General features: G+C 38.5%; 1 protein-coding gene across 5 annotated transcripts; it reads right to left on the bottom strand.

Moving 5' to 3' along the window:
- Positions 1-3,427: 3,427 nt before the first annotated feature.
- On the bottom strand, positions 3,428-13,945 carry LOC125000541. Of its 5 annotated transcripts, XM_047576075.1 has the most exons (10): positions 13,806-13,945; positions 13,256-13,648; positions 12,617-12,757; positions 12,474-12,532; positions 12,276-12,388; positions 5,666-5,839; positions 5,444-5,548; positions 4,922-5,062; positions 4,779-4,837; positions 3,428-4,692 (listed from the first exon to the last, which is right to left on the bottom strand). In XM_047576075.1, the coding sequence occupies exons 5-10, from the start codon at positions 12,370-12,372 to the stop codon at positions 4,576-4,578; spliced, it is 693 nt and encodes a 230-aa protein (XP_047432031.1). In that variant the 5' UTR covers positions 12,373-12,388; positions 12,474-12,532; positions 12,617-12,757; positions 13,256-13,648; positions 13,806-13,945; the 3' UTR covers positions 3,428-4,575. The 5 variants fall into 5 exon arrangements, with proteins under 5 accessions (XP_047432031.1, XP_047432004.1, XP_047432013.1 ...); XM_047576048.1 differs by having other exon boundaries at positions 5,444-5,839; XM_047576057.1 differs by lacking the exon at positions 12,617-12,757 and having other exon boundaries at positions 5,444-5,839.
- Between the last annotated feature and the right edge of the window lie 4,421 nt (positions 13,946-18,366).

Here is an 18,366-nt window from a genome sequence, read left to right on the forward strand (position 1 = left end):
CTTCTGTCACATTGTTACGCCTGATCTGTGTATAACCATGTTATTTTGTTTTGTGCTATAACCACCCATATTTGTTACTCTAGTGTAACTTTAACCCTCTGGAGTCCCAAATCACATGACCCATTTAAGACGATGTAGCAGTGAGACTCCATTTAAACTGTTGTAGAAAGTGCTAACTTCAACCTATATTCCAGTAAATTGTGCTGGTAGGGTAAGTAAAACTAGACTTATTATAAATAATTTACGCCACACTTTTTCCTGAATATCGCCGTCACGTTGGTGCATGGTGAAAAGCAAAACACTAGCAAGCGGAGATCGCTAGCTAGCTTCACATGCTTGAAAAGTTGTGGGAAAAGTTGTGGGAGTGATGCCATATTCAGTGACTCCAGAGATTTGGGACTTTTAGATATGATTACTTATTGACAGTTTTATTGCATTCAAAGTTATAAAAATGTTTCAGTAGACATATTTGTGATTTTCACAGTGAAAAATCTAACTTTTTCCTACTCTGTTTGATTTTATGATTTTAGTGTGGTTTTAGGTCCAAGGTGTTACAAACAAGGCACTGTAAATCATTTTTAAGGTTAAATTTGAGGAAAAAGGCAAAACCAAAAGTAGTCAAAAACGGCCAATTATACTCTGGACTCTGGAGGGTTAATGAACAAGCCAGTCGAAGCCGTAGAAATTGACCACCACAACAACTCATATTTAGCTATTATAAAGCCATTTGCCGACGTCTATGCAGCGGATCTTCTCTTTAAAAAGCTGCAGGTCAAACAGCGGATTACATGATCGTATATATATATATGTAGACATTGTCGCGTTGGTGTGATATATCATAAAAACAAATGTGGTATTTTTGGGTTATGTTTGTTGTTGAAGAATCAGTTTCAGAGTTGAACTGTATCAAAGCCTACAGGTGACCGCTGTGGCTCGTGGCTAAACTCAGATAAAAACAGGAAATTGCCAAAAAACGGCAATCATGTGTTCGTAGACAGAAGCAACTACAACGGTTCCAACAAGAACAAGGCTAGGCTAGAAGAGAATATGGATCTACAGATGTACCACGTGTACCGTTGACTACTACTTTAGTCCTTTATTACATATACTTATAGCTACAGATATAAAGTTATAATAATGTATACATCTCCCTACAGCACACACTTATAAACAGCTATGCAATATCATAAGTGCTATTTGTCAGCTCTAAGTAAAGTGACAAGAATATGACACTATTATTAACAGATATAAGTTACTATGAGTAATTAAAAGGTGCAATAAACTAAGTACTGAGTCTGGCATCTTTACCCCATATGCACAATATTATAAATGACTATGTTAATTACACAAATTACACAAACACATGAAACACGTGAAACAGGCCACAAAACTAGCACGGCGTGGTCCTAGACATGTGGCTCTTAAAAGTGCCTTTGGGTTGGTGAGGTTATTCAGGGTCAGAGGTCAGGAGATGGTTTGACAGCAACTACAAGAAGAACAGAGGCAAATCTTTAGTGTTCTACCTGGGTGTGTTTTTATGCAGAAAGGTTTGATTGAAAACAGAGGTCAGAGGTCAGGGGTCATGGACTAAGGAATGACATTTCAACAATAATAATAATATTAATAAAAACGATATTAGTTGCCAGCGTAGTGGTATCTTGCCGTACATAGGAAAAATAAATGCGGATATTTCTAGCGATCCTGTATAAAGAAACCGATATAATAAATAACCATTAATTTTTTTCGATCTCAAAGTGCCTAATCCTGCAACAAAGTTGACGTTACATTAAAAGCCTAAATAAGACCATTACAAATCTAGTCTAAATAATTAACCAAAGTGAAATACGTTACACGATCGTGTATTGAAATACATTAGTTTGAAATTTGTTTCGAGCTACATGAAAATTTGAGAAAAATCTGCAGGTACCAAAAGATAGATTTATTTTCATGACAGTTTCACATCCACTGTTATTATTGTAGAAATGTCATTCCTTAGTCCATGACCCCTGACCTCTGACCTCACCCACCTCCCTCCCCAGCTCCCCCCACTGTCGTAAAGCATTAACTGTATCGTAAAGCGGCTTTTCTGTCCTTTCTCCGCTGAGCTCTCTCCAGGACAGGTAGGTTGTGTCTCTGTCCTGCTTGTGTTTTGTGAGCTAATGCCTTACTTTGCTTACACGAAGCACATGGTTTACATGTTAAAGCAATGATTTCGAATGGTTTTAATCATTAAACGTAAGAATGTGAAAACAATCTAACTTGTGAGGAAAAACTAGCCGTGTCTGGTAACTTTCGTCTAACTAGCTTAAGCCACCTACGGGTAATCTGCGGTGCCTGCATGATATGCGGTAACATAATGTCTCATTAGGCTGCTTTAAACAAAAAAACGTGATCTGTTTATTTGTTTTCAATCAAAACGTTCTGCATAAAAACAAACCCAGCTACAGCACTAAAGATTTGCCTCTGTTCTTCTTGTAGTTGCTGTCAAACCATCTCCTGACCTCTGACCCTGAATCACCTCACCAACCCAAAGGCACTTTTAAGAGCCACATGTCTAGGACCACGCCGTGCCACTTTTGTGGCCTGTTTCACGTGTTTCATGTGTTTGTGTAATGTGCTCAGAGCATTGATAATCATTCTGATTATGTGTGTTGGTTTAAATGAAAATAAAGTGAACTAAATGCATTCCCTTTGTCTTTACTGTCCAGGCTCTCATTTCATTGGGCCACATATTTGTTTATAATAGTCTTATATCCACAACACGTCATTTGCTCTACTTTACCTAAAGCTGACAAATAACACCTTTGATCATTTATAATATTGTGCATATGGGGTAAAGATGCCAGACTCAGTACTTAGTTCATTGCACCTTTTAATTACTCATAGTAACTTATATCTATTAATAATAGTTTCATATTCTTGTCACTTTACCTAGAGCTGACAAATAGCACTTATGATATTGCATAGCTGTTAATAACTGTGCTGTAGGGAGATGTATACATTATTATAACTTTATTACATATACTTACAGCTGCAGATATAAAGGATTAAAGTAGAAGTCAAAACTCATGCATCATTATACGCATTTAGCAAAGCAAAGTAGTTATGATGCATCATAAAACTAACAAGTGACTAGGCAGATATTGACATATTTATAATGCACTATTCAGATTAAAATTCTAATCATTCATAAGCAGTTGTCATAAAACATCATGAAGTTGGTTATGACGACTTGTCATATGTATAGATGTAATGATGACAATTGTAGTGTACTTGACTATGGACAACTTATAAAATATTATGAGTGCATTCATAGGGCTTTATAAATACAACCTTCATAGAAAGTGTTACCGAACAGGATTGTGGGCGGATTCATTCTGCAGATGATCACGGGACAAAAGTGGACAAAGACCAAAACCTCATTTAGTTTTACAATTAAAACTTATTTATTAAAGCTCATTAGACAAAGATTAGTCAAAGATGTTGCTGAGTTTTTATACTTCTTAGGTCCTACCAATCCCAAATATCTTGGAGAAATTAAATATGCATAACATACTAAAGCTCAGGTTTCAGAAGGTGGACTAGTCGTTGATCACATGACAATAACAACATGGACCTTAAACTAGCAGCGGTTCATCAAGTGTATAGAAATACCTCACTAAAGATGAAGCCGATTCTACCGTGACATGCAGAATAGGTAAGTCAGTCCTGAAATACAACAAAAGTACAACTGCAATGCACACTCATCTGAAAAGGCATCCGCTAACGCTAACAGACACTAACAAAGGAACGGCCCAAATCCTCTCTACAGCAGTCACAATTTCCCCTGCGGTAACAAAGAGAAAGAGGCTGTGAATCAACAATTTGCTGGTAAATTTCATGTCAAAGTTATTAGACCTTCAGCTACTACACACAGAAAAGGCTTCATACCACATTTTTATTACACTACACAGTGCACCTTATACGTTACACTATCCTGTCTTACAACACAAAGTGAAGTACTATAAAATACTATATTTATATAAGCTAAACTACTGATTAGCATGTCTGCTCATATAATTTTTTTGTCCTTGATGTCAGTTAATGCACCATGCCAGAGATGGAAGTTGGTAGAGCTGAGAGTTTGCCGAGCGAGAGATGCAATGTAGAAGAATCCGACTGACGGTGTTTATGATGTTGACGTGGACTTGGCAGAAAAGCCTCCGTACTTTCCTTGAAGTGAGACGCTACACTATGTACTCAGGTCAAGAATATAGATTTCACTGTCACAAAGCATTCATTTCTGCTGTGTTCCCGGGCCAAGACTGTACTTAGTTCTTCCATATCCAATATGGATTTATTGATATATTTACTGGAGAAATTATTGAAAATATGTGTTCTTGTGGTGATATACCAGCTTTGTCTGTAGGCACTGTATGGAACAATGTGCTTGCTTGTTCATTTTGAAAAGCATTTTCAGCGGGCTGAGCTACAGTATAAGCTGCAGATTGTTGATCAGATTTAAATGTCTATTGTACAACTCATCCTATCTAATCTACAGTACTGCCATAAATCCATTTCATGTGTCACAGGCTCTTACATCCTAGAAGTGTTGACGGCAGAATATGTGCTGAAGTCAGAACTCTGTCTTTTATTCTTTGGTCTCTGTGATGGCTGACGGATTTCCAGCGCAGCATAACACACGTCTTCACCCTAAGATCAGACATTTGTTGTTAGAATCGTCATCAAGTTTTCCTGGTAACATTATTCTATCAGAAACCCTCCTTGCAGTAAATTACCTGATTCAGTCTTGTTTGACCAGTGTCAGCATTTTGCTCATCAACCTGATGGTCTTTAGCTGTAGAAATTAATGCAGCACCATTACAGCAGGAAGCCAAAATTATGAAAAAAATATTGTATGTGTATTAGCAAAAGTAGTAACCTCTTTTCCTACAGAAGTGATAAACCAGCAGAGAGGAGAGAAATGAGGAGACACCAGCGCAAACTGGACACAGAGAGTACAGCAGCATCCAGCACATACTACAGTCTGAAGGAGTGGTATGAGGACGAGGATCTCTGGAGTCTGGATCAAACACAGAATTGTCTCAGTAAGGTTGATTTAAACTTTGGATATATACAAATGACAATAATATCTCACTTTTTCACATAATAAAGTTGCAAATTGCATTTGCACCTCAGCCATGACAAGTACAGATCTGTGACCGTAAGTTTCCAGTCCCATACTTTACCGTTATTTACCATGAAAAGCACATAAAATAATCCCAAAAACTACAACACATTAAAATTGTAGGTAAAAAACTTAGTTGGTAGGAACTACTGGCTTCACATTTCTATCTGGTATAAACTGAAAACAATGTGTTTGCATCGTATAGGCACCATTTACATAAGTGATCACATACCTCCGAACTGCTTTCTGACATCAACATGGATATAAATCACTCACCTAATATGATTTTTGTTGTGATGTTGCCATATGTGTAAATATGTCTTCTAGTGTTGTATTCTTTATCCTCCACCTTGGTCTTTTCAGTTGCACAGTAGTAGAGACCTTCATCAGAATCAGTGACGTTGGTGATCAGCAGGCCATAGGAATCAGTGTAATTGTTCTTCACCAGGTCAAAACGAGGACGTAGTATAAGGCCTGCAGAACTCCACAATTTCTCACCTGTTGAATCTAGAACAAGAGTAGGCTGGTACTCATGGGAACAGTTCCTGAACCACACTATGTGTTCTCCACGTGATGGTCTGCAGTCACAGTAGAGAGTGATGTTGTCTCCAGGTCTGACTGTCACCTCCAGTGTTGGTACAGAAATCCAACCATGACTGAAGGAAACAACTCCTAGAAGACAATTATAACAACATGTGACAAAAAATTAAAGCTAAGTAACATTTTATCAGGTTACAACTCGGCAGAACACTGACACAGTAAGTATGAAATAATTTTCCTAATGCGTGTCGACTATTGCAATTTAAATGTTTCAAATCTAAACTAACCTAAAAGAGCAACGTGAATAATCCACAGTCCGTCCATGTCTGATAATGACCCGGGGCTGAAAGGCAGCTTCACACGTCCTTCTCACACAAGTTATGAGTTACACACTATTTTCCATCAATGGCAAGCTAGCTGGTGATTGGCTAGTCGAATGGAACATTTTCTTCTGTGGTTAATTCGTGTGCACGTGTTGTTTTTTCGCACTGATGTATAGATACAACGGTTGTTTTTTTTTGTTTTTTTGTTTTTCAAAAGAAACGTCACGATGAGCGTCAGATGAAACCAGCTACACTACAAAGGCCTATCGCCAATGCTTGGACTGGAGTCAAGAATAGATTTTTGTTTGATCTGAGCCAGACCGCGGTGTTTCAGTTAAGAACGGGGCATGCAGTTTAATATCTATTTATGTAGATGGAGATAACATCATATAACATCATATACACTATATTAACAAAAGTATCATCTGCCTTTACACCTATATCAACATAGGAAGTGCATTTGTGAGGACAGACAGACACTGATATTTGACAAGAAGGCCTGGCTCACAGTCTTCACTCTAATTTATCACAAAGGTGTTCTACTGGGTTGAGGTCAGGACTCTGTCAGTCAAGTTCTTCTACACTAAACTCGCTCATCCATGCCTTTATGGACTTTTCTTTGTACATTGGTGCACAGTGATGTTGGAACAGGAAAGGGCCACACCCAAAAAATTCCCACAAAGCTGGGAGCACGGATTATCCAAAAATGTTTGGTGTGCTGAAGCTTTCAGAGTCCCTCTCACTGGAATTAAGGGGTCAAGCTCAGCTCCTGAAAAACAAGCCCACACCATAATCCTCCCTCCACCAAACTTCACACTTGACATAATGCAGCCAGCCAAGTACCGTTCTGGCACTCCTGGCAACGGCCAATTCATCAATGAGATTATCAGATGGAGAAGTGTGATTCTTGTCTCCAGAGAACGTCTCCACTGCTCTAGAGTCCAGTGGTGGCATCCTTTACACCACTGCATCCCACAGTTTTCATTGCATTCGGGCATGTATGGCTTCGATACAGCTTGCTTGACCATGTAAACCCATTCCATGAAGCCCTTTAGACACTGTTCTTGAGCTAACCTGAAGGCCTCATGAAGTTTGAAGGTCTGTAGCAACTGACTCTGAACCATAATCCATGTTAACAATATGAAGCCACAGCTTGACGTTGCAATGATTGGATAGTAAAAGCACCAAGCCCTAACCCTAACCCATCAAGGCAGTGAAGGCATGTACGCGATGACGGTGTGCACAAAGGTGTGATCTAACCACTAACAGTCTGTTGTTTTAAAAAAAGAGAAAGAAATTTACACGTGAAAAAGAACAAGGCACATCCTTAATAAATGAAACACGGTGCGTTTCAGTGTTTTCTGGGTATAAACCAAGATGCTATCACAGGATTAGGATTTTTCTAAAATGAATGCCAGGCTATTCAGAACTTAACGTAGCTCTTTATTATCAAAAGTAGCAGCTAGAGTGACATAGCAACTAGAATACTAAGAACATAAAAAGAAATCTGCAAGACATATCTGTGTATAGAATCAGTCCACTTGAATAAACATGTACACAGGACAGATCGGATCTCACAGAATGTCCTGCACTGTTAGGTGGGGGGCTGTTTGTTTGTCACTGGGTGTTGTGGGTGTTGTGGTTTTCCTGTGAGTTTTTCCATTCGAGGTGGTTTACATAGTTCATTTCAGTCAAGTTTGCATGATCTCATAGTTTCCTTGAAACTGTGTGTAAGGGCCACCTTTAAAGACATTTTGTCTGACATGTCTCTGAATCAGCTTACCAAAAAGAGCTACCACGTGTCGTCATAAAACAAGCAGCAGCTAACACAGCTGTTTCAACAAAAACACAAAAAAGCTGCTTTTTTTAATATAATTAGTTACTAAAGTTATGTATGCATCTTCTCAGACCCCAGCCATCAACATTAATGGCCAGACTACGACTTGCTGCTACCTCTGATAGCCTCTGATAATCACTCACCACTTTATTCTGTTATCATTACACTGTGATACTATGAGTGATTTTAACTTCTTTTTAAGGCGTTCCAGCATTTATATTCTGTGAATATGTGCATTTTGGATAAATTATGTGTGTACTGCACTGTGAGCCAATGTAACAACACTTTGTTCAATATATGCACCGATGGTGTGTTTGTTGAATGACAATAAAGCAAGTCTAAGTGTGATGTAGGGACACGAAATGAATCTATGCTGCGAAGAACGAGTGACCTAATTTAAACTGTGGTTCATGCAGAGCAGCCATACCAGCACATGAAACTGGAGCTGACACAAGACGAGCTCTACACACATTTTCACGTCAGTTATACACTGATCAGGCATAATGTGGATCAGTCTTGTTTCAGTGCATCTCATAGATATGTGATTGGGATCTGATGAATTTGGAGGCCAGGTCAACACCTTGTGCTGTTTTTCATGTTATTTTTGTTGTTGTTCCTCAACTGTTTTTTTGTGTGTGTGTCTGTGTCAGACTGCATCCTGCTACATCCTGAGTGTCATTGCCCTGCGGTGGGGGTGTCTGGTCTGGTCTGGGTGGGTGGTACATGTAACATCCACATGAATGCGAAGGTCCAAAAGTTTCCCAGCAGAACATTGCATTGTAACAAGGTGGTCATGTTATGTACTTCTTCCGTCACATTGTTACGCCTGATCTGTGTATAACCATGTTATTTTGTTTTGTGCTATAACCACCCATATTTGTTACTCTAGTGTAACCTTAACCCTCTGGAGTCCCAAATCACATGACCCATTTAAGACGACGAAGCAGCGAGACTCCATTTCAACTTTTGTAGATAGTGCTAACTTCAGCCTATATTCCAGTAAATTGTGCTGGTAGGGTAAGTAAAACTAGACTTATTATAAATAATTTACGCCACACTTTTTCCTGAATATCGCTGTCACATTGGTGCATGGTGAAAAGCAAAATGCTAGCAAGCGGAGATTGCTAGCTAGCTTCAGATGCTTGAAAAGTTGTGGGAAAAGTTATGGGAGTGATGCCATATTCAGTAACTCCAGAGATTTTGGGACTTTTAGATATGATTACTTATTGATAGTTTTATTGCATTCAAAGTTATAAAAATGTTTCAGTAGACATATTTGTGATTTTCACAGTGAAAAATCTAACTTTTTCCTACTCTGTTTGATTTTATGATTTCAGTGTGGTTTTAGGTCCAAGGTGTTACAAACAAGGCACTGTAAATCATTTTTAAGGTTAAATTTGAGGAAAAAGGCAAACCCAAAAGTAGTCAAAAACGGCTAATTATACTCTGGACTCTGGAGGGTTAATGAACAAGCCAGCCGAAGCCATAGAAATTGAGAGCAACAAACCACAGCAGCCAGTCACCACAACAACTCATATTTAGCTATTATAAAGCCATTTGACGACGTCTATGCGGCGGATCTACTCTTTAGAAAGCTGCAGGTCAAACAGTGGATTACATGATTGTATATATATATATAGACATTGTTGCGTTGGTGTGATATATCATAAAAACAAATGTGGTATTTTTTGGTATTATGTTTGTTGTTGAAGAATCAATTTCAGAGTTGAACTGTATCAAAGCCTACAGGTGACCGCTGTGGCTCGTGGCTAAACTCAGATAAAAACAGGAAATTGCCAAAAAACAGCAATCATGTGTTCATAGACAGAAGCAGCTACAACAACCACTGCGAAATATTAGAGATCGGTTCCAACAAGAACAAGGCTAAGAAGAGAATATGGATCTACAGATGTTAATATTAGTATTATTATTGTAGAAATGTCATTCCTTAGTCCATGACCCCTGACCTCTGACCCCACCCACCCACCTCCCTCCCCAGTTCCACCCACTGTCGTAAAGCATTGACTGTATCGTAAAGCGGCTTTTCTGCCCTTTCTCCGCTGAGTCCTCTCCAGGACAGGTAGGATGTGTCTCTGTCCTGCTTGTGTTTTGTGAGTTAATGCCTTACTTTGCTTACATGGCACATGGTTTACGTGTTAAAGCAATGATTTCGAATGGTTTCAATCATTAAATGCAAGAATATGAAAACGATCTAATTTGTGAATTAAAACTAGCCGTGTCTGGTAACTTTCGTGTAGCTAGCTTAAGCCACCTACGGGTAATCTGCGGTGTCTGCATGATATGCAGTAACATAATGTCTCATTAGGCTGCTTAAACAAAAAAACGTGATCTGTTTATTTGTTTTCAATCAAAACGTTCTGCATAAAAACAAACCCAGCTAGAACACTAAAGATTTGCCTCTGTTCTTCTTGTAGTTGCTGTCAAACCATCCCCTGACCTTTGACCCTGAATCACCTCACCAACCCAAAGGCACTTTTAAGAGCCACATCTCTGGGACCACGCCGTGCCACTTTTGTGGCCTGTTTTATGTGTTTCATGTGTTTGTGTAATGTGCTCAGAGCATTGATAATCATTCTGATTATGTGTGTTGGTTTAAATGAAAATAAAGTGAACTAAATGCATTCCTTTTGTCTTTACTGTCCAGGCTCTCATTTCATTGTGCCTCATATTTGTTTATAATAGTCTTATGTCCACAACACGTCATTTGCTCTACTTTACTTAAAGCTGAGAAAAAATACCTTTGATATTAACATAGTCATTTATAATATTGTGCATATGGGGTAAAGATGCCAGACTCAGTACTTAGTTCATTGCACCTTTTAATTACTCATAGTAACTTATATCTGTTAATAATAGTGTCATATTCTTGTCACTTTACTTAGAGCTGACAAATAGCACTTATGATACTGCATAGCTGTTTATAACTGTGTGCTGTAGGGAGATGTATACATTATTGTAACTTTATTACATATACTTATAGCTGCAGATATAAAGGACTAAAGTAGAAGTCAAAACTCATGCATCATTATACGCATTTATATATGTATAGAAGGTAATAATTACCATTATAATGCTTTATAGACACCTTATAAAACATTATGAGCACATTCAAATGGCATTATAAATACAACCTTCATAGAATGTGTTACCGAACATGATTGTGGGCGGATTCATTCAGCAGATGATCACGGGACAAAAGTGGACAAGGACCAAAACCTCATTCAGTTTTACAATTAAAACTTATTTATTAAAGCTCATTAGTCAAAGATTGGTCAAAGATGATGCTGAGTTTTTATACTTCTTAGGTCCTACTAATCCCAAATATCTTGGAGAAATTAAATATGCATATCAAACTAAAGCACAGGTTTCAGGAGGTTGACTAGTCGTTGATCACATGACAATAACAACAGGGACCTTAAACTAACAGCGGTTCATCAAGTGTATAGAAATACTTCACTAAAGATGAAGCCCATTCTACCGTGACATGCAGAATAGGTAAGTCAGTCCTGAAATACTACAAAAGTACAACTGCAATGCACACTCATCTGAAAAGGCATCTGCTAACGCTAACAGACACTAACAGACACTAACAGAGGAACGGCCCAAATCCTCTCTACAGCAGTCACAACTTCCCCTGCGGTAACAAAGAGAAAGAGGCTGTGAATCAACAATTTGCTGGTAAATTTCATGTCAAAGTTATTAGACCTTCATCTACTACACACAGAAAAGGCTTCATACCACATTTTTATTACACTACACAATACACCCTATACGTTACACTATCCTTGTCTTACAACACACAGTGAAGTACTATAAAATACTATATTTATATAAGCTAAACTACTGATTAGCATGTGTGCTCACGTCATTTTTTTGTCCTTCATGTCAGTTAATGCACCATGCCAGAGATGGAAGTTGGTAGAGCTGAGAGTTTGCCGAGCGAGAGATGCAATGTGGAAGAATCCGACTGACGGTGTTTATGATGTTGATGTGGACTTGGCAGAAAAGCCTCCGTACTTTCCTTGAAGTGAGACGCTACACTATGTACTCAGGTCAAGAATATAGATTTTACTGTCACAAAGCATTCATTTCTGCTATGTTCCCGGGCCAAGACTGTACTTAGTTCTTCCATATCCAATATGGATTTATTGATATATTTACTGGAGAAATTATTGAAAAGATGTGTTCTTGTGGTGATATACCAGTTTTGTCTGTAGGCACTGTATGGAACAATGTGCTTGCTTGTTCATTTTGAAAAGCATTTTCAGCGGCCTGAGCTACAGTATATGCTGCAGATTGTTGATCAGATTTAAATGTCTATTGTACAACGCTTCCTATCTAATATACAGTATTGTCATGATCCATTTCATGTGCCACAGGCTTCTACCTCCTAGAAGTGTTGACGGCAGAATATGTGCTGAAGTCAGAACTCTGTCTTTTATTCTTTGGTCTCTGTGATGGCCTACGGATTTCCAGCGCGGCATAACACACGTCTTCACCCTAAGATCAGACAGTTGTTGTTAGAATCGTCATCAAGTTTTCCTGGTAACATTATTCCATTATAACCCTCCGTGCAGCAAATTACCTGATTCAGTCTTGTTTGACCACTGTCAGCATTTTGCTCATCAACCTGATGGTCTTTGGCTGTAGAAATTAATGCAGCACCATTACAGCAGGAAGCCAAAATTATGAATAAAATATTGTATGTGTATTAGCAAAAGTAGTAACCTCTTTTCCTACAGAAGTGATAAACCAGCAGAGAGGAGAGAAATGAGGAGACACCAGCGCAAACTGGACACAGAGAGTACAGCAGCATACAGCACATACTACAGTCTGAAGGAGTGGTATGAGGACAAGGATCTCTGGAGTCTGAATCAAACACAGAACTGTCTCAATAAGGTTGATTTAAACTTTGAATATATAAAACTGACAATGAAATCTCCCTTTTTCACATAATAAAGTTGCAAATTGCATTTGCATTTTCAGCCTTGACATTAAACAATATTCATAAGCCACTGAAATACTTTCTTGATGTAAAGATTACTGAATTTTCAGCATATAATAATAGTCAAGGAGTTAGGAGCTTGTTCAAAGAACCTCAGCCATGACAAGTACAGATCTGTGATCGTAAGTTCCCAGTCCCTTACTTTACCATTATTAACAATGAAAAGCACGTAAAATAATCCCAAAAACTACAACAAATTAAAATTGTAGGTATAAAACTTAGTTGGTAGGAACTACTGGCTTCACATTTCTATTTGGTATAAACTGTAAACAATGTGTTTGCATTGTATAGGCACCATTTACATAAGTGATCACATACCTCAGAACTGCTTTCTGACATCAACATGAATATAAATCACTCACCTAATATTAATTTTGTTGTGATGTTGCCGTACGTGTAAACATGTCTAGTAGTGATGTATTCTTTATCCTCCACAACTGGTTTTTCAGTTCCACAGTAGTAGAGACCTTCATCCGAATCAGTGACGTTGGTGATCAGCAGGTCATAGGAATCAGTGGAATTGTTCTTCACAAATTCAAAACGAGGACGAAGTACAAGACCTGCAGAAGTCCACAGTTTGGGATCTATTAAACTTAGAACAAGAGTAGGCTGGTTCTCATGGGAACAGTTCCTGAACCATGCTGTGTATACTCCAGATTGTCTGCAGTCACAGTAGAGAGTGACGTTGTCTCCAGGTCTGACTGTCACCTTTAGTGTTGGTACAGGAATCCAACCATGACTGGAGGAAACAACTCCTAGAAGACAATTATAAGAACATGTGACCAAAAATTAAAGCTAAGTAACATTTTATCAGGTTACAGCTCGACAGAACAACACTGACACAGTAAGTGTGAAATAATTTCCTAATGTGTGTCGACTATTGCAATTTAAATGTAAAAAATCTAAACTAACCTGAGAGAGCAACGAGAATAATCCACAGTCCGTCCATGTCTGACGATGACCCGGGGCTGAAAGGCAGCTTCACACGTCCTTCTCACACAAGTTATGAGTTACACACTATTTTCCATCAACGGCAAGCTAGCTGGTGATTGGCTAGTCGAATGGAACATTTTCTTCTGTGGTTAATTCGTGTGCACGTGTTGGTTTTTCGCACTGATGTATAGATACAACTGTTGTATTTTTTTTGTTTTTTGTTTTTCAGAAGAAACGTCACGATGAGCGTCAGATGAAACCAGCTACACTACAAAGGCCTATCGCCAATGCTTGGACTGGAGTCAAGAATAGATTTTTTTTTGGTCTGAGCCAGACCGAGGTGTTTCAGTTAAGAACGGAGCACGCAGTTTAATGTCTATTTATGTAGATGGAGATAACATCATATAACATCATATACACTATATTAACAAAAGTATCATCTGTCTTTACACCTATATCAACATAGGAAGTGCATTTGTGAGGACAGACAGACACTGATATTTGACAAGAAGGCCTGGCTCACAGTCTTCACTCTAATTCATCACAAAGGTGTTCTACTGGGTTGAAGTCAGGACTCTGTCAGTCAAGTTCTTCTACACTAAACTCGCTCATCCACATCTTTATGGACTTTTCTTTGTACACTGGTGCACAGTCATGTTGGAATAGGAAACGACCACGTCCAAAAAATTCCCACAAAGTGGGTGCATGGATTATCCAAAAACGATTGGTGTGCTGAAGCTTTCAGAGTCCCTGTCACTGGAATTAAGGGGTCAATTAAGGGGTGCACACTGTTCTTGAGCTAATCTGAAGGCCTCGTGAAGTTTGAAGGTCTGCAGCAACTGACTCTGAAGAAAGTTGGCCTGCTCAGCCTGTTGACCCTGCTCTGTCATTTTACATGGCTGAGTTGCTGTCGTTCCCAATTGCTTCCACTTTGTTGTACAACCACCGACAGTTGACTGTGGAATATTTTGTACTAAGGAGATTTCACGACTGGACTTGTTGCACAGGTGGCATCCTATCACAATACCACGGTGAAATTCATTAAGCTCTTAAAAGCAACCTGTTCTTTCACAAATGTTTCTAGAAGCAGTCTGCATGTCTAGGTGCTTGACTTTATATACCTGTGACCATGGAAGTTATTTGGATGGGTGGGTGAATACTTTTGGCAATATAGTATACAGTAGATAGGCCATATAGCCGGGGAAAGTTTTCCATTGGAAACTTATAAAACTATAGTTTTCTTTAAAAAAACATGAATTCAATACTATTCAAACATCTTTAATAAATGAAACACGGTGCATTTCAGTGTTTTCTGGGTATAAACCAAGATGCTATCACAGGATTAGGATTTTTCTACAATGAATGCCAGGCTATTCAGAACTTAACGTAGCTCTTAATTATCAAAAGTAGCAGCTTAGTGACATAGCAACTAAGATACTAAGAACATAAAAAGAAATCTGCAAGACATATCTGTGTATAGAATCAGTCCACTTGAATAAACATGTACACAGGACAGATTGGATCTCACAGAATGTCCTGCACTGTTAGGTGGGGGGCCCTTTGTTTGTCACTGGGTGTTGTGGGTTTCCTGTGAGTTTTTCCATTCGTGGTGGTTTACATAGTTCATTTCAGTCAAGTTTGCATGATCTCGTAGTTTCCTTGAAACTGTGTCAGCTTACCAAAAACAGCTACCACATGTTGTCATAAAACAAGCAGCAGCTAACACAGCTGTTTCAACAAAAACACAAAAGAGTTTTTTTTATATAATTAGTTACATCAGTGATGTATGCATCTTCTCAGACCCCACCCATCCACACTAATGACTGGACTACGACTTGCTGCTACCTCTGATAGCCTCTAATAATCACTCACAACTTTATTCTGTTATAATTACACTGTGATACTATGAGTGATTTTTAAACTATTGAACTATTTTTAAGGCGTTCCAGTATTTATATTCTGTGAATATGTGCATTTTAGATAAATTATGTGTGTACTGCACTGTGAGCCAATGTAACAACACTTTGTTCAATATATGCACCGATGGTATGTTTGTTGAATGACAATAAAGCAAGTCTAAGTGTGATGTAGGGACACGAGATGAATCTATGCTGTGAAGAACGAGTGACCTAATTTAAACTGTGGTTCATGCAGAGCAGCCATACCAGCACATGAAACTGGAGCTGACACAAGACGAGCTCTACACACATTTTCACGTCAGTTATACACTGATCAGGCATAATGTGGATCAGGCTTGTTTCAGTGCATCTCATAGATATTTGATTGGGATCTGATGAATTTGGAGGCCAGGTCAACACCTTGTGCTGTTTTTCATGTTTTTTTTTTGTTGTTGTTCCTCAACTGTTTTTTTGTGCGTGTATCTGTGTCAGACTGCATCCTGCTACATCCTGAGTGTCATTGCCCTGGGGTGGGGGTGTCTGGTCTGGTCTGGGTGGGTGGTACATGTAACATCCACATGAATGCGAAGGTTCAAAAGTTTCCCAGCAGAACATTGCATTGTAACAAGGTGGTCATGTTATGTACTTCTTCTGTCACATTGTTACGCCTGATCTGTGTATAACCATGTTATTTTGTTTTGTGCTATAACCACTCATATTTGTTACTCTAGTGTTACCTTAACCCTCTGGAGTCCCAAATCACATGACCCATTTAAGACGACGTAGCAGCGAGACTCCATTTCAACTTTTGTAGAAAGTGCCAACTTCAACCTATATTCCAGTAAATTTTGCTGGTAGGGTAAGTAAAACTAGACCTATTATAAATAATTTACGCCACACTTTTTCCTGAATATCGCTGTCACGTTGGTCCACGGTGAAAAGCAAAACGCTAGCAAGCGGAGATCGCTAGCTAGTTTCAGATGCTCGAAAAGTTGTGGGAAAAGTTGTGGGAGTGATGCCATATTCAGTGACTCCAGAGATTTGGGACTTTTAGATATGATTACTTATTGATAGTTTTATTGCATTCAAAGTTATAAAATGTTTCAGTAGACATATTTGTGATTTTCACAGTGAAATCTAACTTTTTCCTACTCTGTTTGATTTTATGATTTTAGTGTGGTTTTAGGTCCAAGGTGTTACAAACAAGGTACTGTAAATCATTTTTAAGGTTAAATTTGAGGAAAAAGGCAAAACCAAAAGTAGTCAAAAACGGCCAATTATACTCTGGACCGTGGAGCAGCCAGTCACCACAACAACTCATATTTAGCTATTATAAAGCCATTTGACGACGTCTATGCGGCGGATCTACTCTTTAGAAAGCTGCAGGTCAAACAGCTGTACCAAACACTGCTTGTCATGAGAGACAGTCTAATAATAATATGCACACATGCAAGTGCGCACACACACACACACACACACACACACACACACACACACGCACACACACACACACACAGTACAAACTAATATGATCCTTGTTGAAATGATCTCTGTAAATACTGCTTTAAGTAATGGATTCTTTATCCTCAAACTCAGTCTGTTCAGTTCTACAGTCGTAGAAAGCCTGTAGCAAAACGTGTAATATTTGTGATTAGCAAACACTGAAACAGGACTTGGTACCATCATTTGCAGGCTGTATGTTCAGTTTGACATTTATAGTCTGATACATCCAGCGCATAATTAGACGAAGGATTTACAGGTAAATATTTGCACATGTAGAGAAAGAATTTAACAAGAGGAAACCCTGAGCATGTAAACCGCAAAAAATCCACAAACATACCTTCTTTATCCGTGAGTAACTTTGTGCCAAGAGCTATATATAATAATATATAATATATAATAATAATATATATAATATATATAATATATATATTATATTATTCCCTGAAGGGAAATTAGGTCATATATATATATATATATATATGAACAATAGGGAAAAAACAATGAAATGACATGGTGCACACTGTGAACTATGCAGATGAATGTTTACAACAGGCAAACAGTCAAATAGTCTAGGTTATGTTGCTCTCCTCTCTTGTCTTGTGGTCTTTTTGTTTTTATTACATGTGCCCAACATCTCCACTAGAGGTCAGGAGACTTTTAATAGGAGTTATTGATGCTAATACACCAGCCAGGCATAACTTTATGACCACTGATTGAACGTTTGGACCTGGCATTCATGTGGATGTTATTTAGATATGAACCACCCACCTACACAGAAAGATGGGTATGCACTGTAACTGTAACCAAACAGTTTTTGTTTATATGACACAGGCACAAAATAAAAACCCTCACTGTACTGTCACAAACATAAACTGTGCTCTACCAGTCAACAGGACAAACCAATAAATAATACTGAAGACATCAGGGTAGACATTGTTTTCTTTGATGTGTTTGTTAGTGCTCAAGCTTCGGTGTGTCTGCGAACTGATCTCTGCCTTCACATGAGGGGCTGATTGTCAGTGTGGTTTTCCTGTCTGCTCTACTGATCACTGCATGATGTGGTTATGGCTGGCTTCACCGTCTAATGTTCTTCAAACCTTTTTTTTTTTTTTTTTTTAAACTGAGTCAAGTATTTCCAA

Source organism: Mugil cephalus, chromosome 2 (assembly GCF_022458985.1).
Source record: "Mugil cephalus isolate CIBA_MC_2020 chromosome 2, CIBA_Mcephalus_1.1, whole genome shotgun sequence".
NCBI lineage: Eukaryota > Metazoa > Chordata > Actinopteri > Mugiliformes > Mugilidae > Mugil > Mugil cephalus.